The 23,913-nt window shown below is 48.1% G+C and overlaps 7 protein-coding genes across 7 annotated transcripts; 5 read left to right on the top strand and 2 right to left on the bottom strand.

Annotated features, from left to right (window-relative positions):
• Positions 1-1,464: 1,464 nt before the first annotated feature.
• On the top strand, positions 1,465-3,214 carry LY89DRAFT_741500 (uncharacterized protein; the record flags this gene model as incomplete). Its single annotated transcript, XM_018220714.1, has 2 exons — positions 1,465-2,024; positions 2,071-3,214. 2 exons carry the CDS (start codon positions 1,465-1,467, stop codon positions 3,212-3,214), a joined length of 1,704 nt encoding a protein of 567 aa, XP_018063002.1.
• A 2,235-nt stretch (positions 3,215-5,449) lies between these two features.
• LY89DRAFT_629081 (uncharacterized protein) lies at positions 5,450-6,161 on the top strand. The gene is made up of 2 exons (XM_018211196.1): positions 5,450-5,788; positions 5,838-6,161. Exons 1-2 carry the CDS (start codon positions 5,527-5,529, stop codon positions 5,909-5,911), a joined length of 336 nt encoding a protein of 111 aa, XP_018063001.1. The 5' UTR covers positions 5,450-5,526; the 3' UTR covers positions 5,912-6,161.
• A 1,329-nt stretch (positions 6,162-7,490) lies between these two features.
• On the top strand, positions 7,491-9,743 carry LY89DRAFT_763953 (uncharacterized protein; the record flags this gene model as incomplete). The annotated part of the gene is made up of 4 exons (XM_018221618.1): positions 7,491-8,108; positions 8,258-8,556; positions 8,756-9,308; positions 9,357-9,743. 4 exons carry the CDS (start codon positions 7,491-7,493, stop codon positions 9,741-9,743), a joined length of 1,857 nt encoding a protein of 618 aa, XP_018063000.1.
• Positions 9,744-10,919: 1,176 nt separating this feature from the next.
• LY89DRAFT_763951 (uncharacterized protein) lies at positions 10,920-12,787 on the bottom strand (the record flags this gene model as incomplete). Its single annotated transcript, XM_018221617.1, has 1 exon — positions 10,920-12,787. The coding sequence occupies one exon, from the start codon at positions 12,785-12,787 to the stop codon at positions 11,093-11,095; it is 1,695 nt and encodes a 564-aa protein (XP_018062999.1). The 3' UTR covers positions 10,920-11,092.
• Positions 12,788-14,511: 1,724 nt separating this feature from the next.
• Positions 14,512-17,481, top strand: LY89DRAFT_724696 (uncharacterized protein; the record flags this gene model as incomplete). The annotated part of the gene is made up of 1 exon (XM_018218922.1): positions 14,512-17,481. One exon carries the CDS (start codon positions 14,512-14,514, stop codon positions 17,347-17,349), a length of 2,838 nt encoding a protein of 945 aa, XP_018062998.1. The 3' UTR covers positions 17,350-17,481.
• Positions 17,482-19,216: 1,735 nt separating this feature from the next.
• LY89DRAFT_676558 (uncharacterized protein) lies at positions 19,217-19,816 on the top strand (the record flags this gene model as incomplete). Its single annotated transcript, XM_018213600.1, has 2 exons — positions 19,217-19,423; positions 19,481-19,816. 2 exons carry the CDS (start codon positions 19,217-19,219, stop codon positions 19,814-19,816), a joined length of 543 nt encoding a protein of 180 aa, XP_018062997.1.
• A 312-nt stretch (positions 19,817-20,128) lies between these two features.
• LY89DRAFT_321863 (ankyrin) lies at positions 20,129-22,037 on the bottom strand. The gene has a single exon (XM_018206722.1). It carries the CDS (start codon positions 21,824-21,826, stop codon positions 20,348-20,350), a length of 1,479 nt encoding a protein of 492 aa, XP_018062996.1. The 5' UTR covers positions 21,827-22,037; the 3' UTR covers positions 20,129-20,347.
• Positions 22,038-23,913: the final 1,876 nt, after the last annotated feature.

Below are 23,913 nucleotides of genomic sequence, written 5' to 3'. Positions count from 1 at the left end.
ACGATACGATATTTTTTATTCATTCAACGGATTCGATATCGGCACGATATTATCGAATAATTTAATATCGGCGCCGAAGCCTGCTGCTAGGCAGATCGGTACGATAAATCAAGGCAGTTGTAGGCAAACTAGGATCGGCGAAACACCCAGCATACTTGTATGGAGTGTAGCAACTACACGAAGGGAGTGGCGGCGTCCATCTTTCGGCAATGATAGAAGGAGAAACATTTACCACTAGGGTGAGGAAGGTGAGAACGAGGATATTAGTCAGGGTCAACATCGTGTACTGTCGCTCACAAAACTTTTACTTGAAATGTAAAGAAAGCGAAATACGTAGGCGGGAGTTGAAGCAATAAATGATGGAACGATGCCATAATAACCTCTCAAAGAGTGCTACACCTGGTCTTGACAGACTGCAGTGGTACTCAGTGGCACCCAACGATATCGGAATAGAGCAGCTGAATTTTCAGGTGCTGAGGGTCAGCGTGCATCGGAGTTTGGAAAGTAGGGATGAATACGAGAAGATGCATTCATTGCTTTCTGAACTGCGACCATCGCTAGCGAAATCTTTGCTGTTATGTTGTGGAACTTGAGCATTTACCTTTGTTACTAATTTCAGAGGTTTGCAGTGGCCTGATGTAGGAATCGACAAGATGACGCGAGCTGAATGAGTCCAAGCCAGGGGCTTCAATATTGAATGAACCCAAAAAGACGTTGTACATGCATTGTACCTTGAATATCGCCATCGTTGTGTCAGGAACGGGAATTACCCCGCCTCTTGAGGCTGACAACAATCAACATTATTGGCAAGCCTGCAGTGCAACAAAATCGACCTGCATAGAAATATTGAATATCGAATGAGGCCCGAAGCATTGTCAGACCCTTTCAGGAGTTAACGCAGTGAACGAAGAGGAAGAATAACAGTATCAAACGCATTCTCCAATGTTCGCAGCGGCATGAAATTGCTTGTTAAATGAATCCAAGGTTGAAGAGCAAGAAGATGCCGGTGTACATAATACACACAAGTATTTAATGTACAAATTCGACCAGAGAATCAAATCAAGGTCTGCTGATCGAGGCTTGGGATAGTTCTGTCATGAAGGAAAGACTCCTCAGGCAAACGGGAGTCTGAAAAAATATCGATAAAGGCACTAGAGAGCAGAACGGTGCATTATTCTTCGTTTTGCCTAACAATGATAACTTCATACGTGGTACTGGTATATATCTTGTTCAGACCGCAGCAAAATCACATGATAGCAACGTCAATGTTTGGTGCACTGTTTGGAAGTATTTTGATCTCCCATCTTTTCATGTTCCTTCCTAGGAGTTTGATACCGAAATTACTAAGATATGCAAGGTTGTGTCAGAGCCCGGATTCTGCTTACACCTCGGCTACGAGTACGGTTACGTAGGAAGGCGATTCACGATTCAGGCACACGAACCTTGAACAACATAACCTCTGCCATGGCCTACTCGACGACTCTCTCCAGCCTCTCTGATGAGCTCTTCCTCCGTATTATATCCTTCCTCGCACCAGAATCTCTCTTCTCCTTTGCAACAACCCACCAAAGAGCGCTAAACTGCTCACAGCGCCTCCTGACTCAACACCAAGAATGGCATCTACAATTCCGCATCATTCATGATCGCGTCCCTCTTTCCACCCCGGCCCTTCTCCAACGTGGGATGCTAGACTCGCAAGCTGAAATGTGGCATCTCCAGCGCTTCGAATCCTGGGGTACGAGACTTGAATGGAGTCACTGGGATACTTTCGATGTGAACAAGTACGACCATGATCTCGGGGGAGATGGGGGTCTAGTGGAGACTGATGATCATACGGACCTAAGTGAGGAATACTATAATGGTGGGTTTGGGGACAGAATGGAAGAGGTGATGAAAGAACAATTGTACTTTGACGAGTCGGAGGCAAGCAAATGGATGGAGCGTATCCATGCAGGCTCGGATGAGGCGCTGAAGGGTTTGATGATCGCTCTTGCTCCCAGTATCAGTACCGTAATTTTTGTTGCGTAAGTATAAAGTCCTCTTTGATAGACATGACTCAATCCGTGCCAGACATATGCCTCCTCTCGAGAAATACCCTTTGAAATTCCTCAGCAAAGCAATCTCAAAGGTCGCAGCTTCGTCACCCACTCCAATCTGGCCTCCAGGTTTTCAGTCCCTGACGAACATCTCCATCGCAAGTTACACGAGTCTGCAGCATCCTCATAACAATTTTTACTGTCCAGTCTCAGCTATCGTCCCCTTCTTCCACCTCCCGGCCCTGAAGGCACTTAGCTTACAGGTCGTTGGATATCCTGATGACGAAGAGGAGTGGGAACTCCCAATCGGTTGCTCTTCGATTGAAACCTTGAAGTTGGACTGCTGTGAAATGTCACAAGAAACAATCGAGCAGCTCGTACTGGCTTGTCGAACACTGAGATGGATCGAGTTCTTGGTACCCCGGAGCCTCAAAAATCTCCTACTTCACTCCTCAGCCAAAGACTCACTCGAAAGAATCAACGGCCAATCTTTCAAACAGTGGCTTGCTGACGACCGATATGAGTTTGGTTACTCAAGTGGCGATGAGCGCAAGTTCTACTTTCGTGAGGACGTAATGCTCAGAATCGATGATGGAGCGGAGCGCGATGATGCCTTTGAATTAGAAAACTTCATGAAATTTGTCTACCCACCTACGTTAGATGAGGAGCAGCCCACTTTGTGGTTCGTGCTGCAAGACCTAAAGAATGTGGTTCCTTCCGGGGTTGAGAAGGTCAGGTTCGCTCTTAGGTCCAATCGCAACCCGCTCGGGACTGAAGCTGTAAATATTTCGTTGCGACATCAGCCCCATATTTCCAATTTGCTACAGCGAAAGATCTTAGAGTTGGTAGAAGATCCAGAGTACGAAATGTTGAAAGAAGTCTGCTTATTTGATTTGGTTGGAGTTCCCACGCAAATTGATGAGTGGAATGACGATGACTCTTCATTCACTTGGGATGAGAATGTGTACCAGCAGATCGTTGCGAGAGGCGTTGACCTGCATAGGCCAAGTCAAGATGGAGCTCTCACGAGAGAGCTAGAGCAAGAAGAAATCAGAGCTCATCAATGCAAGCATCAGCCACTAGGCGTCGATCAAAAATACTTTGCACATATGACAGATCCTAGAATCGGCCTCCCCAGACATGCTGGGCGGGTCTTTCCTGAGCGTGCTTTCGAATGAAATGTTTCGAAGAAAGCAGGAATCGAAAGAGAAGATTGGAGTCTACTCGCAAAGCACATTTACTGTTTCATGGATGAGAATAATGGACGCAGCGTTCAGGCTACGTTGCGATACAAAGTATACTAGCAAATGACACTCTATAAAATTAAGCAAAGAGGAAAATAGAGTGACTGCACACCATGGACTCCGAACTCTAAGCCTTGAGGACGAGGTCCTCCATGCTTGATACAGCTCAACACACAGTAGCGATATATCACTCTTAGATAATGATTCCAAAATATTTTCCTGGCGATAATCAACATCTCCAATCCTTCTACGAGTCGCAACTGCGGTGAATGCTGCACTTACTCTGAGCTGCAAAATCCACATAACAAACAAGACGAACCTGGTTTGATTGATATCCTGTCTAAACAATTTGTTCCTGCCCCACAATACGCAGGATTTCACGTTCAATTAAATCGCCTTCGCGTTGCATCGAGATTGAGAGCAACCCGATGGCTCTAAGTAATTGCGACGCCGAAGTAGTCTAGGATGGAAGCAACGAAGCTTACAGTCCGCGATAAACGCAGTATAAAAAAAAATTCGATCGTAAAGAGGCGCCGGCCCTTTTCCGGTGGGAAAGGAAGGCGGCCATCGATTGATTGGCTCGCTTACCTGCTGACTAACGCACTTTCTGGTCGGAAAGTACGGTGGGAAAGGAGGCCCTCACTTCATCATCATTATAATATGGGAAGGCTTTTATATAAGTCCCCGTGGTGTTTTCATATGATCCCCAACACCGCGTAGTAGTATGCCGCGCCTGCAAGTCTTGCATCGTCCCCGGACGCTCAGCCCAGGAGCGGCATTTGAGAGCTGCCCCACACCGCCTCCTAGGAAATGTCTTGAAGACGACCCTCCAGCTCTTAAGTAGCTATGACTTGAGGACTGTCGAGGAGCTTAAGGAGCATAAGCCTCGACCTGAAGATCAATGTCAGCTGATCGAGCACCTGGCTAGTTACGATGGCTTTTCTTGCCCATACTGCACGTATTATACCCTTCACCTTCCCAGGATAAAAGAGCACATAGCCTCTCACAAGTTAAAGGATATAGAACAGAAGAACGATTTATTGTGGAACGAATGCAAGCTGCAGACGTACTTTACTGCGGGGGGGCGTATTGATTACTTTGTAATAGTGGAGAAGGCGAAGGGCGAGGTCAAGGAGACAACCGGGGCCTCTTTATCACTAATAAAGCCAGAGCGGGCCTTGTTTGAGAAGCTAGAGAGGGACTATAGGGATGTGACACGTGACCTCGAGGAGCAGGCTAGTGTTGTCCAAGACTTTGGCGATTCGAGGTCAGCTCGAGTGCCCTGGCTTGAGCGGACCGACTTCCCCTCGCACCTAGCCCTACTCAAGGACGCCGAGATCAAGAGCTCGTACGCGCTGCCGCCGAAAAAGGAGCTGGATGCCGATGCTGAGGATGCTAAGGATCCCAACTTAGCCCGGATTCTGGTTGCAGCTGAGGCTCTCTTGCGAGACGCGTACCAGCTCTGCAGCGACACCTCCTCGGACCGCAAGATGACGCAGCAGCGGGCCAATATCCTGAACGAGTTTTATGCTGGGGCGTCGGGCCGAGCAGACGGCTTCCGCTATTATAAGAACGCGACTACGCTCGCCAAGTACTTCACCACCATAAAGCAGCTGCTGGCGTAACGTCCATCCCTGCGTGCCGGAAAACCCTCCGTGCCGGAAAAAATAGCAGGTACTTTGACTTTGAGCATCAAAAATTCTATGTATACTTTAATACCTTCTATAATGTTTTGAAAGTCATGTTCTATGGCTATTCTAAAACACCCTCAACCTCTTTTACTAGAAAATCATATTCATATCGTCGTCGGTACGGCTGATTTAGCAAGGGTCTACTTTTGTAGCGAAATATACTTTCTCTATCACCGCTTTATCACTAAGCTCTCACAACTCCTAATACCTATAAAAATGTTTATTTCGAGCTCTTAGGTGCTCTAACCATTTTGGAAGTCGCTATCAGCCTTATGGCTGTTGTGGCGTGCATATCTTTGCAGGATCGCCACGCGGTACGGTACCTCGGATCGACCATTTTGGCCGCCCCGCACACCCAAAATGTTTATGCCGTAATTTCATCTGTAAAGCCTCAGGCATAAAAGCCAAGCTTCACCGCGCGCCACATCTAGCTTAGTAATAACACTCATGCCTGGTCAATGGCACGGCAAAGCCTCCAAGATCATCGTCAAGAAATAAATTCTTCCTCACGACGACCACCAATCACTCAATCCCCAACCACAACAATCCCCCGCAATGGCTTCTCGAGGAAATCCCAACACTCCTTCGAAAAGTCGTCGGATCGCCAGTCGAGCCAAGGTTCAGCGACGCAATGCTGTCAACAAAGTCACCAAGAATCCACGTGGAACAAGAAAAAGCACAGTTCTAGCTCCTACCAGTGGACCAGCAGCACTTCTATCTGGAAAGAAGGCACGCAAGGTTGAGAAAGCGAAGAATCATGCAAGAAAGAGAGCAATTGAGAAGGCCATGGAACAAGAGGGTGAAGTTGAGATGACTGGTTAGTGGGCTTCTTCATGCAATGTAGACATTGCTGATTTGATCTGCAGATGCACCGAAAACAACCAAGTCGAAAGCTGCCGCGAAGGATGGGGATGGGATGGAGTTGGATGCGGTTTCTTGAGTTACGACATCCTCCAATGACCTAGAATTCTGAGCTCGTATACCCTCCAAAGTTGCTGTTCCAGCTTCGTCCAATTTTGCAGCCAGCAAAGTCCCACATATCTCTGAGATCATTGGTAGATGGCTAGGGCTTGCGATTAATTTGTTACATCTGGCGTTTGACTGGAAGCTTTCAAGATACCCATACACACTTGGCGCATGGAAGAAAGAAACGATCATGAATTCCAACATCTTACGGACTTAAAGTGCACACCTTTTGTGCATGCAATTCGCTGCCTTCATCACTTTGCTTCTATGTTTGTTCTCATCTTCACGATACGTTTCTACGCTACTGTCAAAATTTCTCCCTGTCTTAACCGCAGCATGCATTATTCGGGGATGTTGAATCTTTTCAAGCATTCTATCACTTCACTCTCCTCACAAATGTCTGGTGGGAAAAGCCAAAGTTGGCGCTTTAATACTGAATTGCAGGCAAGTATCCTAATCCAAGAATGGTAGAATGTCTCAAGAAAAGTTCCTCAACTTGCAGAATGTGGCAACAGTCACGGGATCCAATTCCCATTGCTATGAAATTACTTAAACTTCGTCCATCAATAATTAAAGTGGCATTACTTGACCGGACAATATACAAGTAGTCTTCAATACGTCATAAGCATCTAGTATAGCCCGAAAGATGCCAATAGCTCAGATAAAATTTTCATAGTTAAGCACTTGAGATTGCCTAGTGTTTGCCGGCTCCCACAAACCAAGTCGGATCTGAATATTAATATTGTTGCATTGGTGATCTGGGATATTGCAGATGCATCTATTTATCTCCATTCATGACGAAGTCAGTCACAGCTTAAACATTGTTTGTACTAGCAACCCAATTCGGCAGCAGCCCAGCAGTCCATACCAGAGAGTTCTTCGCTTCACTACCTAGAAGTCAACGAAATCTACGATCATGTGAAAGTCGATGGAGGAGCTTGACTATCACATCGGGTCCAAGAATCCAGTGTTGACTATTGCTGTAGTGGAAGCAGGTGCTTTTCTACGAGATTAAGGACGAAAATACCAGTCAAGTGCCAAGTTCGGATTCGACATATGATCACGAGACAGCTTCCTCGTCTCCTTCCGCGGATTCGGCCTTCACCTCTAAATTGTAATTGACGATCTACATGTAATTGATTACAAGTGATTTTGATAGTTTAACCCCTTTGAGAAAGAAGAAATGTCTCTCCACCCATTAGTGGATGTGGTTTTGAAAAGGGAAGAATTGGGTTCAGAATGGGTAATTCCGGCTGGTAGTCCAGGCAACTTTACATTTCTCGTACTGGAGGGATTATTATATTCTTGTTAGGGCGCGGAGGACATTGGGCGCGGCGTCACTAGTCCCTCAAATAACCCATGGATCGGAACGGCATTCTAATCCGGATGAACAAGTACCAAAATGGTTTGAATTTGAAGTCCACAGGACATCTTTTAAATTAAAAAAACCTCTTCCTTTCACTCATAATCCCTCTACATCTTCACATTTCAGAAGTTGGAACTGACGGCTCTCGTATGCCAACGACATTTTGCGCAGCAAATCTAAGATCACAATGAGGCCTTCCAAGTTAATCGAGGCCTTGTGGAAGTTGTTCTTGGCTATACAGCCTGCATATGGGAATGCCCTACTTGCTCGAGACACACCTCCATTCCATGCTTCTGCTTCGAGTCCTACACCTGTTTCGGGTTCAGCTCGTGTGATCCCGCCTCTCCATATTCACTATTATAATTGCCCCAATCACACCGTCAGCACAAGAGAGCTGGGCGGCACGAGCAGACTGGTCAGCAAGAATATCGAGGGCGTCCGGTGCGTCCCTCGCACATGTAGAGAAGTGCCCAGACTCAAAGACCTCCACACATATGGCACAGAAGTCAACGACTACCTCGCAAGGTGGCTAGACGGCGTTCTCAAAGACCCAACTCAAAGGGCTGAGATGGAATCTTCCGATTCGATTTTGGAATACTTCGGCCAGGTACATGTGTACGATGGAGAATTTAGCTGTAATCTCGAAAACGGCTGCAAAAAAGGGCCGGACTGCGATAAAATATTGTCGCACGAACTAGACAATCCACGAGGTAGGACGGATGAGGAGATTGAGAGGGAAGTAAAGATAGTTGTTCTCGCCGCTTTAAAGATGACGACTCTCAATGGCATTATGAAAAGTACCTACGTAGGTTTAAGCTGTCTCAACTTCTTCATTCGTCACTAACGAGGAGCGAGGATGGCCTCAATTTGATTCGTACCACTGCCTCCCTCGTTAGCGATCAAATAGTCCTGGACTTCACCGCCCAAAGGGACGCAGTCATTGATGCTCACTAGGCTATGGGCAAGAACTTAGGAAATCTCATCTTTACAATGCTTAGCTTCTCAATCGGTATCTCACAGATCCCGTTCGCTGGAGACGTGCTTAGGTACGCGCAATTTATAAAACAAGTCATTGAGCTTGAGGAAGAAGAAAGGGCGATTCAAGCCGACAAGAAGCTGGCGAAAGCGCCCCAAGATGGCGTTATTCCCCATCTTTACGCTACGGATGCCTGTGCCGTTAACAAAAAGGTCGACAATTTCAAATCCAGCGCGGCATTGAAGAAGCATATCGAAGATTCGTTTGACAATCAAAGGTACTTCTTTTCCAAGATGTGGAGCGATTTGATCTCTACAAAGGTAAAGGAGCCGGGAAAGGATCTTCTGGCACTCTTGAAGACTGTGGATGCTAGTGCACATGATTGGTCGAATCAACTAGCTTTACACATCAAACAAAGGCACGATTCTCCCCTCTTGATTACAATTCCATATGGAGTACTAATTCAATTGGAACAGTGATATGAAACAGGCCATGTATGGCTACCTCATCACAACCGCGTGGAAAGCTGGAAGGTTTTATCTCAAGTGTCAAGACGATGGATATCTCGACGCCAGGTCTTGCGACAATAAGTATCCAGATACTCTCCGCTACTGCCCCGAAAATGGCATCACTTGTCAACCAGAAGGTTACACAATGTTCACAGAAGGATTTAACCACGAAATCCCAATAATCGGTGCAGATAAGCTGGGACATTGTGGATTCGACATGGACAAGATCTTTGAAACAACGTACGAGCAGTATCTCCAGCATGGCAACGTGGCTCCTAAGGCTTTTGACTTTTCGAACCATTCCGGGAGCTCGTTTCCTGTATACATCAGTCGGCATGCTGTCGTATGGGATCATGAGCATCACAACGAGAGGAAAAACGGCAATTTTCCTTGCACTTGCGGTCGTAATTGGTGGTCCAGTGAGACACAATCATTTCTCAAAGGAATCGGAATGGATAAAAGCTCACGAGCTTATGCATCTGCCCTCGCTTCCGACATCCTCATCAACACATGTAACAAAGTAAGTTTGAACTTCCCAGTAAAAAGGATCATCTCTAACTTATACTAGCCTCTCGAAAAGTTGCCACCAGTGACCGAATGGATTGCAAAATGTAGACTCGGCGTAAGACACCAACGATCGCATGATAATAGTATCTATGAGCCAGCATGGTCCGACACATATGATTGGTGGGATCTCGAGACTGATCCGAAATGCGATATGTTGCTGGGTGCGATCGCTGATCGGAAATGGAATGAGAAGGAAGCTAATGAGCAAATTTGTCACCATAAGTTACCTGAGGCCGACGCATTATTGTGGCAATATTTTCGAGGGATACAAAGAGAAACCAGACTAGAGTCAAGGTGTATTCAGTTCAGGGAAAGCAATTATTGGGCGAAGTATAACTGGGATGAGCAAGTCCTAACAAGGGATAAGCTTAATCAATTACAAATGTAGCTACTCAACTGAACGCAGTCGCAGTAGCAGGGTTAAACTTTAGGTAATAAAGTAGTCTACTTAATAGGCAATATTTTGTTCAAGAATCCTCGGAAATTGTCTTTCGATTATTAAATCTTCAGATTAGCAAATCCAATTCTTCTCCCAGCCGATACTCGCTTCATGGAAGCCATGGATTTGGAACTGGATGCCGTCATAGCTATCTTGAATGTCTAAAGCAACTTATGACGATTCAACAGTTTCGCTTGGGTTCTATAGCGAGTTGCTGCTACGACTCGCTTAAAAAGGGGGGCGTTGCTAAGCGGCAGCCTATTGCTTTCTCTTCCCACATTTTCCAGGCAACATATCTTTTCATAGCTATAGAGCTCAGGCCTATCTATGACTGTGAATATGCTATATGATGATGATACTATTTTACAGCTTGAGACCATGTTCCCATGTAGTTACCATATGCCCGTCACACCAAGCTTCCCTGCCTTATTTCATTATACGCCGAGTTTCGTCTTTTCCAAGACGGGCCTAACTCTCCTCTCTGGGGCAAAAGCAATGACGTTGTGGTGGGCGTCCAATCCACTTAGGCGTACATCTCCCAGCTTCACCTGGACCTGTCGCATCCTGAACGCCTTATCCGTGCTTTCCTCTGTACTTGGCCCGCGCGCCACACCGCCGAAATACGGCGAATCTCTTGTGAGGCTTACAACGAGGTTTGGATATGTTGTGCCCTTTTAATAGTTTGGGGAATATGCCGGATAGTCATGAGATTATACTGGTGGATGGCAAGGTGAAGTATGTGCATACTATTACTGTTTATTGAGGTTTAGTGGGTAGTTGGGGAGACCCTTTTACATAGTTGTGAATCAAAACTAGATTAATTGAGAAGAAATTTGTTCAGTCTGGCAATTTATCTGGGAGGGTAGCTGTATGCTTCGTCGGGAACAACATTATAGACAACTCATTTAATTCCACAACTCGCTTGCACGTGTTAAATAAAACTAAGGCTACGTCCTCGTTGATCAACTCCTTTTGAATACCAAGCAAGGGGAAAGAGAAATGAAAGAATAAGAAATCTGTGCCCAAAATCGATTTCGCCTATTCGTTCTATTTACATCCTAATGAAGGCTGCAGCGAGCCGTTCTCAATGAGAGCTGCCACTACGTAGCAGCAACAGACTCATAAGGCAAGAAGAAGCTGAGAATATTGGTGACGGATGGGTTGAGCAATATGAGATATCGGTTGGAGAAACTTGAAGTGGCAGTGTCGCTTGTAGTGGTGTAGGTAACGCAGAAGTTTGATGCAGATGGATTGCGGACGAATCCACACAAGCGATCGTCGCGATTGCATAGAAGCGGTTAAGTGGTGCCATATACCATAATTTCATCGACGCCTCTTGCCCAGTCAGCCTCTCCGCCATTTTGGACATTGACCACCCTGTACACATTGACCTTAATGTACCGAAACTTGTAAGTGCTGCTGATCTTATTGCTCACGAATCCTACTGCAGTATTGGTCGACCCGTCCACAAGCTGAATGTAATATGAACCGTCCCAGCTGGCCATAATTGTGTACCCATAATAGGTCTCGGAACCCTTGACCAGATTTGTGGTCATGTCGATCTGGCTGATTGATGCATTGGTCTGGAGGTCAACTTGCCACCAGAAAGGCACAAAGTTGGACTTGAAGTAATTGTCCTCATCAGTCTGGATTCCATCGTTGGCCTTACTGGCTGCGTATGTCACCGCGTCGCCGGGTGCATCCGTACTCAGTCCGCTATCACTGACCGGCTTGCCTATTGACAGAATCTTCCCCGATTGCACCGGAACTATGCCACCACTAGTCACGTTGTACTTGATCGTCTCGTAAAATCCATACGTTGCGTACCCATTGCCAAACGAAATTGGCAACATCCGCTGAGAATTGGATTCTTCTGGGGGTGCCCACTCGGCACCCCAGCGATCTGCCATCATGGCCATTTGGGTGCCGAAAGTGGCAATCCAGCCCGATTGAGCACCGAAGTTTGCCGTGTTGCCAATATCGCGAGATTCACTCCAAGGTCCGGCAAGATCCGATGCTGAGATGTACTGCCCTTGGCTGGGGTACCATCCAGCGGTATTTGACGTGAAAAGGTAGTAATAATCGTCTACATGCACCATTGCTGGCGCCTCTCGTGACTGGCCGGCGAGGAGAATGGCCGGCCAGGAGATGATTGTGGTCCAGTTCGACGACAAGAGGTAGAGGTTAAGATCTTGGTTGTTGTTCGCGGTCGAGATGAGGTAGCCAGAGCCGTCGACGTCTTCGAAGAAGGTCAGATCTCGAGACTGCTGACCTTCAGGCTGATATGTTCCAATGAAAGTAAACGGCTGACCTGGGACAGCTTCCGCTACCGCGACTTGGGCAAGGGTGTAGTCCACGTTATTTTCAAGGTGCGCCCACATAACGAAGTTACCCGTAGTTGGGTTCTTTACAATGTTCGTAGATTGCAGTATGCAATATCCCCCAGGGACTGAGGCACATACCTCTGATCGGTTGAGGACCGTAGTATTGCCGGCAAAATTGAACCCATCAGTTGAGGTTTGTTGAACGAACTGCAGGAACCCATTGGCATCCGATTCATAGTTATACTGGTAGTATAGACCCCCTGACTCCAGATTTGACTTTGGCACGAAGGTTTCCAGTACAGTGTTATCATACGAGTCATAATCATCTTCTACCGTAAATGTAGCAGCACTTGCTTCAGTGGATTGCCCAAGTGCTGTTCCATTGCTGGCAAATGCCTGGACCTGGTAGTAGTACGTTTCCCCAACCCTAAGACCATAGTCATCGAACGTGTTTCCAGGAACAGTTGCGGTGTGACGAAAGCCTGATTCAGCGTTCGAAGATTGGAATATCTGGTAGCTTGAAGCCCCAGCCACAAGGCTCCAATCGACCTTGATATTGTTTGCCGCATGCTCGCCCGAGAGCTGGAAAGGAGTTGCAACAGCGCCCAGAGCAAATGTGTCTGCCTTTACTCTCCCAGTAAATGATGGGAGAATCCCGAACACAATCATGCATACCAGAACCAAATGTTGCCTTTAGAAGCGAGTCAGCAAGGAGGGCATCTAACACGATTTCAGGTGAAGTGAACGATACCTTGCAAAGAAGTTGGGTTCCATCGTTCACAATTGCTGTGCAGCCAGCTAAAGGCAACAGACCCGGAAGCAAAATATCTCTCCTGCGTACGGTTTGGCGATGTCTGATGATTGTGCCAATTCAGACTTGTTTCCTCGAAGCTTTAAATTCTGATCTCGAAGGAAGAGTCTGATTTTCGTGCGAATGAAAAGGGGAACACTTGGTAGTTGCGAACCGGCAAGTGTTGTTTGCGTATTCTTGTATTCCAAATGTGCATATTATGGCCCCAACACGCTCAAATTGACCTACCTTTCTGCGGCGTTATGGCATAAAAATTTGGCTCTGACGATATGTCCGATGGGCAAGCAACCATAGCACGATAGCGGGGGTTAGGCATTTGGATTTGGGCCTTCGAAGCACATTTTGCCCATAGGTAGTCCTGATAGTCACTGCCATCATCCCCCCGTGGGGTCTCCAAGCGGGTAGTTCCCCGGATACTACTTCGTACTGTGGGGTCACAGTACTGGAATTTACGGGGTGGGGACGGAGAAATACTTTGTCCGCGAAGTTACATTCAGATCAGCAGGTGAGCAACTTCAGCAACATCCAAGGCCCTACCCCTGTTTCCTACTTTTTAAGCATCTGAAAATAGATTGACCTGTTTCGCGGGGGTGGGGAAGCCAGGGAGGCTGCACCGTGCTTCTCAATGCGGGGCAGACGACAGCCTTGACCATTGACTTGGCGGACAGTTTAGTGCTACAGCACAGTAGAAAGCAATCGCTCAGTGCGATCCGTCACGGCCCGTTGCGGTCCGTTAGTTAAGGAGGACCCCAAAGGAAGCGTGCACGGCACATTTTACTATCCCTAAGGAGGACGATGGGTTGGTGAAGGGTGTGCAGCTCTCTAACAAGCGGGCTCGTAACGATGGCCACGTGGGGTGCACAGCACAGCACAGCACAGGTCAGGTGCAGTAATCAGCACCTTCTTCGTTTGCCCTGGCGTCTTCGATAACGGGAGTTGCTGTACCCCGCACGAAGTCTTGTGCGTACCTGACCCTTGCATACCGCTCGGCACTTCACTTCAGGGTTCGCAGGGGGCTCAAATATCGACTTCCCCGACCAAGACTAAACAAAAGCACAATATCTAGCCCCGTCTTCCCCGAAGCACAACAGAAGCAGGAATTTCCCATCCCCTCCAATTGGGGTGATGACCATTGCCACTTTTGCCGAAAGATACCCAAGTCGCCCGTTTATGAGGTATGCGAACATCATCGCCTCTCAGCCGCAAAAACCTGGAGAAGCAACGACGTCTCCATCACTCCCAACCCCCGCCATCGTGATGTGGGGTTGAGATGTGGTCTCGGCATCTCTTCCGAGGAACGGAAATAGTAAAGGGCAAAATAGGACAGGTCCTCTCCACCGAGATGTCCCTCGCCCGGATGTCGGGGCAGTCCCTTGCAGCCAGATGAAAAGGACGGGGAGCAATGTCTTGATGCAAATGTGAGGTCGTGTAGAGAGAATTGCATCTGTATAAAATCGCTGCATACATCCCCCCTTTTCGACGAGTACGACAAGAACCTCAGTCATCTTCCACATCCATCAGCGCCTACTTGCCACGTCTTCTTTACTCTTTCACTCAATCAGCTGGCAAGATCCGTCTCAAGATGAAGTGGAGTCTGCCTCACTTTATCCTCCTCTGCCTCCCCTTCACTCAGGCCGTGCCAACATTTGGCGCAGGACAACCTGACTTGGGGAGGAGAGAGGCACAGTTGAATCCTCGTGCCGGTGCAGCACTTCCCGGACAGCCGAACTATACCGCCATCCCAAACGGTCAAATCTGGTATGACACCTCCGGCAATCCCATACAGGCCTTTGGTGGGGGGTTCCTCGAGGTGGACACTTGGTATTATTGGGTCGGTCAGGTGTTCAGTTCGAGCACCGGGCCGCCCTACAGTGAAGCCCTCGTCAACATGTACAAATCCCAGGATCTTTTGAACTGGGCATACGTCGGACCGGTCATCAATGTCTATACTCCTGACGTGAACGGCACTCAACAATTGACCTATTGCCAAGTGCAACGCCCCAAGCTTCTCTACAACGCGGCAACCAGCAAGTATGTCCTGTGGGCCCACTGGGAGATGACTGCAAGTTTCGGCCCCTCCCAACTCTTCGTGGCAACCGCCGACGATGTCGAAGGACCATACACGCTCACCGCCAAAGGCCACCATCGTCCCGGTGCCGGGAACCAAGATCCTTCCGCCATGGGTGACCGCGTTGGGGGGGTCACCATTGACTACTCGTCCACCCCCAAGGACAGCAGCGTTGAAGGATTTGCGTATGTGCCAAACTCAGGTTCGGATTATCCACCAAAGGTGCAACAGTACAACGGTGTCAGCACCAGCAATCCACAAGCAGTCAGCTACCTCTCGCAAAGCGACGGTTACGGGGAAGCCGAGATCGATAACTACTGGACGTACGAGTTGACGGGAATTACGTTCAATATGACCTTGAAAGCGGTCTCGGTACAGATGACGCCATATGATACCTCATTCTACGACAAGTACAGCCCGGATTACAACATTGATGCCAGCAGCTATATTATCCGTTATCCCACCGCGAATCGATCTGAGGTATCAACCACCGTCATCACAATCGGAGACCCAGGAAACCAAAGAACAGCTCTCGTTTCTCCAGTCATTGGCCCCGGCTTGGATGAATCCTCCTCTGCTTCAACCGTTTTGGTGCACAGTGGTGATGCTGCATTCATCACATGCAATACCACGAATGCAGTCATCTATTACACAACGGACGGGTCCAACCCAACCATCAATAGTACCGAGTACTGGAGTGGGACGAGAATTTCTATCACGGGCTCCAATACGACTGTCAAGGCGATTTGTACCCTCAATAACGCAACCAGCCCCACAGTATCCCAGACATACACGGTAGTCGCCAATACGACCTCGGTTCCAATATTTCGGCCGATTGTGAATGTTCCTTCAGGTACATACGAGCCAGAGGATCCAACGTTTGGATACCAGTCGGTCAAGATATACTGCCCAACATACAATACGGAGTGCTATTATACAACCGACGGCCTAGACCCCGAGCCTCCCATGAATGGCACCAACCTCGGATATCGGTCTCGTGATATGACCGTTTGGCAAGATCCAAAGGATGGTTCCGCGTACCTTTTCTCCGCTTCAGATAATGTCTACAATCGTCTGTGGCTGCTCACCGATGACTTCACCGACGTCGTCGCTGATCAAGAATACGATACGTTCACTGCCGTATCTCGTGAGGCACCAACAGTTGTTCGACACTACGGTGCAGCCGGTGAGTACGTATATCTTACCACCTCTACCCAGAGTGGTTGGAACCCAAACCAGGCGCAGTACATCCGCACGTCAAATTTGACGGCTGGATTCGACCTTCCTCGCGACAGCATCACCGGATACCGAAATGGAAATTCAACCTGGTCAAGCATGGAGCCCGTTGGTGATCCCAGCACGTATTTCAGCCAGCCAACCTTTATCCTCAATCTTGGCACAGACGCGGATCCGGTGTACGTTTACGTTGGGGACCGATACAATACCATTGCCTTTTTTGAGTCTACCTACGTCTTCATGCCGCTCACCATCAATGACACTGCACCAGCGGTTACCGGCGACACGGGCACTGGACTTATGCATCTTCAGTATACGCCCTCGTTGCAACTCAGCGTAGCGAACGGTTCAATCGCCCCTTTCCCGTGGAACTTGCTCTCACTGAATAAGCCAGTCGAAGCGACGCCGTCGGTGCAGCTGACAGCGGCTCAGATAGCGGCTGGGACGTACAATTTCAGTGCGCAAGCAGCGAATGATGGGGTTGACTACGATGTCGGTCCGTATGATGACGTTGAGGAGTACTATCAACCTACCGGGGTGCCATTTTTTTGGCAGGTGGATCTCGAACAGAACTACAACCTTGCTTGGATAGGCTTGTCATTCATGAGTGTTGGTGGGTCGGACTGTGTCAACCGCTATACAGTCAGTGGTAGCACCGACGATTCCTCCTGGATCCAACTCGTTGACAACACAGAAAACTTGATCCCGGGTTACCAAGCGCACATTCTAAGCGGCAGCTACCGCTATGTCAAAATCAATGACTACAGCATTTGGGATGTTGACCACAACAAAGAAGCTGACTGGGAGGCGGGAGTCTATGAAATATCAGTCTACGGCTCTGAGCCTGGGTCCGGAACTACAACCACCACCTCAACAACCTCAAGCACCACTGCGACAGCAAAGGCAACTGCCCCAACTACAACTGCTGTTTGCGAACATAACAACTGTTTGCGTCAGTTCCTTCAGTCCACGGCCTTGGTGACAAGCTTCTGTGCTTCGTACACGAATGCTGTGAACACTGCTACCGCAGGGCTGCCAATCTATGTTTCTGAATGCCAGTCGAACCCATCACAAATTTCTTCTGCCTGTTCCTGCGTCGAGACTGCGACTGCATAAGCGGAGCTCGGTATGTCTACAGTTTAGTTCGCTCGAACAACAGTAGGACTTCTCCTCGTGTTGATTCAGGTGGAGGATTGGAGAAACGCATACAGTCATTTCTAAGGACCCAAAAATTCTCTCTTCTTTGTCAACACCTATCAAATGAGGGCTTTGCACTCGGGTGTCTCAACACGCTCTTTTAGGCTTAGTTCAAGGTCTTTGCTGCTTACCTTGTCATTTCTCCTACCAGATCTAATAACTGTAAATATCGGAATATTAATGATTTTGACCCTAAATATCGACAGACCCGTTAACAGCTTTGATACTCAGTGCCTTAAGCACCTTAGTGAGACAAAATGCCAAGCTCTTCAGATTACTAATTTGTATGGAACATAATTGTATCTTTCCTTCGCTGTGGATTTTGGTTTACAGACACTATTGATAACTCTCAATTTACTATATATGATAATTCTGTGAAGCCTAATTATAGGAGTTAACTTGCGTATTTCCAGGAGAACTTTTAACAAATTAATTATTGCGTGAATTTGAACTAGTCTTGATTTTGAAAATACCCTGTAACATCTGGTCAATAAAAACCTTCCACTCATGTTCAATTGGCTCATTTACTTCAATACATTTCAGAATATCCGATGGGCGAAACTTATTATCACCTTTTGCCATTGTAGCCCTAACTTGAAGCTCTATAATCAACCACCCATCCATCATATCATGCAGATAACGCTCACCAATAAGAAGGTAATTGCCGTTCGCCAATGGTATCAAGACATAAGGAACTCTGCCTCCAAGTAAGAGACAGACCACATCTCCCACCCCAGTTTCTGCTGGCCCTACGCCAAAAAGACCCTGTTGGCCGCAAATAAAAAATCGCCTGCGGGTATGAAAGTGGCAAAGGAAGGTAAATATTTCCACCAACTTCTCTTCTCTAGTAGTATTGTTCTTGAAGGATCTTGGGTAGAACCTGGTTTTGAATTTGTCTGATAGTCTTTTGTTGTGCACAGAGGGAAAAAGGTCCCCGCAAATGGTACTTATCAATGCCAATTCCATGTCTTCATCATTCTTCGGATAAATTCCATCCGGGTGGCACGCGTTAGCTAGTGCATACTATTGATTTATGAGCCACTCAAGGTCAACTGATTCGCTGTATGGTGTTGCTGTCGTTTTCACTTCATACCGCCCAATCCCACGAAGTCCCAATAACCGGTTGCTTAAGATATCATCCTGAATACTAGCTTTTGATTTGAGAGTTGCGCAATACGGCCAATCTTTTTCGAAATAGCCAAACTCAGCGTACTTCCCATTGAGTATTCTGTAAGCTTGGCTAACGTCTTGAGTACTCATCATCCAGTCCGGAACCCAAGATGGAAGTCGGTTCTTCTCCCAGGCTTTATATTCTGCAAAGCCCAAAATCGCCAGATCGCCCTCTAAAGTAATAATTCGCTTCGCAACTGTTGTATATTAACGATAACCTCTTCTTCGTACGGTTTGAGGTACTGTTGGCCTTGGGCCTTCGCTTCCATCGAGGGTCGTCCGCGAGCACGATGGTGGAGTGTAGAATGTGGGACTTTGCCATGATCTGCAAGAGCACGGTATGACCTAGGCACGCCAGGAGGCACGCCTTGCGCCAATACTTGACTAGCTCTGTCCATGTTAGCCTGCCGTGGTGATGGCGTCGTGAACGAGACGACGGACTGGCAGCGGTTTGGCAACGGCGCGCCAGAGGGCACGTGCCTATGGAAGGTTCGAGTAACATGCTATTTATAGCCCGTAAGAGGCATCCCTGCGAACCCAGAATCCCTCTCAAAGCCGATATATACTGTTTTCCTTAGCAAAACACGTAATGGAGCTTGTAGCCCCGACATCCACAATGGCCTCGCCAGAACTCTCATCACGTCCTCTCTCTCTTCTCGCTCTACCCCCGGAGATCCATGCCGCTATTCTCCCTCACTTGCAATTCCTCGACCTCCATACTCTGCGGCTGGTCAACCACTACTTCCACGCTCTGGTCCTTCCGCCTTCACACACCGAGCTTCTATCAGCAGAGAAGACGCCAAAATTCGACTTCCTTGCCTGCGTTGGCTGCACAAGGCTGCGTCCTGTGGCCAAATTCAGCATTAAGATGTTTACATAGAAGAAGGCACCGGGCGGGGCTCAAGCGCATAACCGGTTCTGCATAGAATGTGGGCGCCGACCGCTACCAGGCGTGCATCGATATATGTTGGGCGCGCGGTGGGAGGAGCATGGCGTACCCTATGCACGATGCAAAAGGTGTAAGATGATTGCCAAAGGGCCAGAGGATCAAGCAGTGCCGTTATGCTTCTCATGCCATACACAAGATTTGGAGAAGGCAAGAGCGGTAGAGGAACTAAAGAGGGTGCAGGCTGAGGCGAGGGAGCGGGAGAAGAGGAGGTCGCTGCGTGCGGAGCGAAGACGAATTTGGATTGAGCGCGGCTTTGCGCCGGAGTGAACAAATTGAAGACTCCGAGCTTCCCACAACGTCGAATCATTAATTGACGACTTCTCCGCATCTGGTACCTCTTCCTGCATGGATACGGCAACATCGTCAAAGACGGGTAGCCCTTCAAGCCCGGGGCAACCCCTGCGAGATCCGAATTCGAATGAACAACTAGGCGATATCCACAGAAATTCGACAGAAGCCAACCACCTCGGAGGACATCCTAAAAACAGTCAACCACAAGATCTCCCAATCGGAAAATATCAACGAAGATCTACAGGCTCGAAGTAAAACGCGTTGTTAGTAGCACTGCTAGCAACAAATCAACCCTTTCCAACACCCCCCTCCCCAAAAACTGGCTAGATGGAGTCTGCTTATAATTGAGCCGTTGAAGTAATATTCTCTAAACCAATATAAGACACAGCTAGGCTGCTAGAGTGCTACCAATTCAATCAATCGCGTTGACATTATACATGAGGAGAGCACTGAAGGAAATTCCCTCTTGGGCTTCGTCATGTGGAAGTACTAGTTGATAATCAGCTATTACGAACATACGCAACAAAATGACTTTGCGAAACGCCCCATCTTTGTTTCCTGCTCGCCAAGATCTGCTTGCTCCTTATTATTACCCCCGGCTACTTGTCCCTTTTCAAGAGCTGCTGCTCGTCCATCTCCGGGCTGCTCTTCTTGATTATTGGGGATTTCCCCTCTCTCATCATTGGCAGCTACCTCTCCCTCGTGGCACCACTGCTCTTCTCCAGGGCTATTTAGACATTCTTCTCTCTCATCAACAGCTATCTCTTCGTCATCCGTAACAAACTCCTGGTCGTCTCCCTCGTCGAATACCCCCTGTTCTATAAATAACCCTTCACTCTCGATTGAGAAAACCCTCTGTAGTGGGCGAAAATCCAAAGCCTTATACCATTCGCCTCTGGAGATATCATTCTTCTGTTCTGATGGTATCAATTCCGAGTCCTCAACTGTCAAGTTCTCGTCTTCAATTATATCAAGCAATCTAATGAGGCGACGCCAAAGGAGAACGGCTTCGGACCATTCCAATATATTTGCTGTGCTCTCCTGTATGATCCACGAGAATCCATTTGTAATCGCCGGGATTCTGGTTGAGAATCCAAACGCTTTCGCCATGTTCTTTGCAATTTCGTCCCTCGAATCAGACCCAAACCCCCTAACCTTTAACTCCCGCAACTGGCTAATTTCGTCGCCGGCACCCCAAACGATGCTGGAGATCAACTCCCGTTTGGTGACCTGGATACAGGACCGATTCCTGTTGGCCCCATTTTCCTTCCAAGGTGGGATATATGAAGGGCTCCATATTTTTCTGTTGCAATGCTGGGCTGTAGCGCCGAAGTCCAGGAGGAAGACCACGCTCCGGATGCTTTCCGCCTCAACTGCTGCAGATAATGCGTTGGGGTGAGTGCCGTAGTCTGTCATCATGTCAAGTTTACATTCTTTGACCCGAAGCATCTTTGCTATATGCAAATGGCCTTTCGCGCATGCCGCGATCAATGCTGTGGCGTAGCTGCCAGTCGAGGAGACGACGTTGACGTTGATGGTAGATTGGCCCAGTATAAGCTCCAGTATTCCTTGATGTATAATTTCTTTTGAGCAAATTGCGATTAGAGCAGTTCCATAGTCACCTACCTTGGCGTTGGCGTTGACATCTGCGTTGTTGTCCAGCAAGAACTTGACGTTTTCGGGCCTAGCACCAGAGACAGCTGCAATCAGTGGGGTGCCATATTTAGCCTTAGAGTCCTTTTCCACGGCATTTGGATCGGCTTTGTGGGCTAGAAAAATCTCCAAGACATTTCTGGTGCTGTTATAGGCAGCATCCAAGAAGCATTTCGACCAATCGAGAGAACTGACCGTCGTGAGAAGGTGACGATAGTCGATGCTGTGTGCTTTGCGATAGTCGATGCTATGTGCTTTGGGGAACTCGTCGAAGAGGTAATTGACAAAGCTGCTGTACTGCCCTTTCCAAGCTGTTCCCTGCACGCATAGCATTAAAAGCGTTAGTCTGGCAAGTTCGTTATAAATGTCTTCGTCTATGCCGCGGGCACTCGTATCCCTCTGCTCGAAGAGGCTTTTGAGCCGATTTAGGTGGTCATATTTCTCCCAGCGAAACGGCTCGTCAATTTCCTTCTGATTGTATATCTCGTCCACCTTGTGTAATGCAAATAAAAGAGGTCGAAGTTCTTTCACTAAGGGGTCGGGATTCTCTGAAAGCACCTCCATATTCCCATCACCTTCTGTCAGGCCTTCAATATCTTCGAGCGACGTCTCCCTGCTCTGATTATCATTGGGTGGATCCAAAATACTATGTGGTCCTCTTTCTTTTTGAACCTTCCGAGAATAGATTCGTATCTTGGATTCCTTCACCACCTGCTCCCACCGCCCTGGGCGATCCTTCATCTTCCAGAGAATGCCAGCAACTAGGGCCTCAATAATAACCGAAACTCCTGGGAAGCGTAACTTGTGGTAAGCATAGGCTGCATAGTCAAGATTGACAAGGCGACCTTTTTCACAAGTCAACTCTCCTATTGGTTTCACAAAGTCACCTGTGAAATCGGGAAACCGAGAATGTTCTTCGTAGTCTGGGACTAACTCAGCCGCTAAGCGAAGCAGCCAGACCTGAGAATTGAGGGAGTTTTTATCGATCCCTTCCTGTATGAGCTTTGCGATTGTCTGCTTCTGCGAGTTCTCGTTGATCATAGCGAAGTGGCGATGCAAGTTGTCATTGGCATATATCCAAAGGTCGTTGAGCTCGTCTTTTTCGTTTCGGGGCAGGACAGCCGTGTGTCCCGTATAGAATCTAGCCCAGCGCAAACGGGCAATGTCCTCGCTCTTGTAGCGGAACAGGAACCACGCGCATACTTTTGCAATATCAAAGTAGCGGCCACTGATCCACTCTTGCTTATGTTTCTCGCAGTAATTCTGCACCGACAAATGAGACAGCCGGAGAAACCTTCCTTCGATAACCACCAGTCCCTTGCAGGTTTTCACCAGATCTACCCCCTATGCGGGGCCCCTTTTCCGATGGGAAAGGACGACGGCCATCGATTGATTGGCTCGCTTGTCTGCTGACTAATACACTTTCCGGTCGGAAAGTACGGTGGGAAAGGAGACCCTTATTTCGCATCATTATTTATGTAGGAAAGCTTCTATATAGTCCCCGTTATGTTTTCATATGATCCCCTGCACTGCGTGGTAGTATGCCGCACTTGCAAGTCCTGTATTGTCCCTGGACGCTCAGCCCAGGAGCGGCACTTGAGGGCTGCCCCTCACCGCCTACTTGGGGATGTCTTGAAGACGGCCCTTCAACTCTTAAGCAGCTACGACTTGAGGACTGTCGAAGAGCTCAAGGAGCATAAGCCTCGACCTAAGGATCAATGTCAGCTAATTGAGCACCTTGCTAGCTATGATGGCTTTTCTTGCCCCCACTGCACGTATTATACCCGGCACCTTCCTAGGATAAAAGAGCACATAGCCTCTCATAAGGTGAAAGATGCAAAACAGAAGAACGGGCCATTATAGAGAGAATGCAAGCTATAGACGTACTTTACTGCAGGGGGGCGTATTGATTATTTTATCGTGGTGGACGAAGAGAAAGGCGGGGTCTTCGGGACAGCTAGGGACTTTGCTCCATTAACAGAGCCAGAAAAGGAACTGTTTGTGAAGTTAGAGAAGGATAATGGTGATGTGACACATGATTTGGAGGAGCAGGCAAGCCTCGTCTACGATTTTGGGGGTTCTAGGGCAGAGAGGGTGCCATAGCTCGAGCGGACCGGCTTCCCATCCCACTTGGCCGGGCTGAAGGACGCCGAGATCAAGAGCTCGTACGCCCTCCCGCCGAAGAGAGAGCTGGATGCTGAGGCAGAGGCTGCTGAGGATCCTGACTTGGTCCGGATTCTGGTGGCGGCTGAGGCTCTCTTGCGAGACGCATATGAGCTCTGTAGTAACGCCTCCTCGGACCGGAAGATGACCCAGCAGCGGGCCAACATCCTGAATGAGTTCTACGCTGGAGCTTCCGGCCGTTCAGACGGCTTTCGGTATTATAAGAACGCGTCGACGCTTACTAAATACTTCACTAC

The sequence above is a fragment of the Mollisia scopiformis genome (genome assembly GCF_001500285.1).
Source record: "Mollisia scopiformis unplaced genomic scaffold LY89scaffold_31, whole genome shotgun sequence".
Taxonomy (NCBI): domain Eukaryota; kingdom Fungi; phylum Ascomycota; class Leotiomycetes; order Helotiales; family Mollisiaceae; genus Mollisia; species Mollisia scopiformis.
The sequence above is the reverse complement of the archived record's forward strand: the minus strand, read 5'-3'. Positions and strand labels throughout refer to the sequence as shown.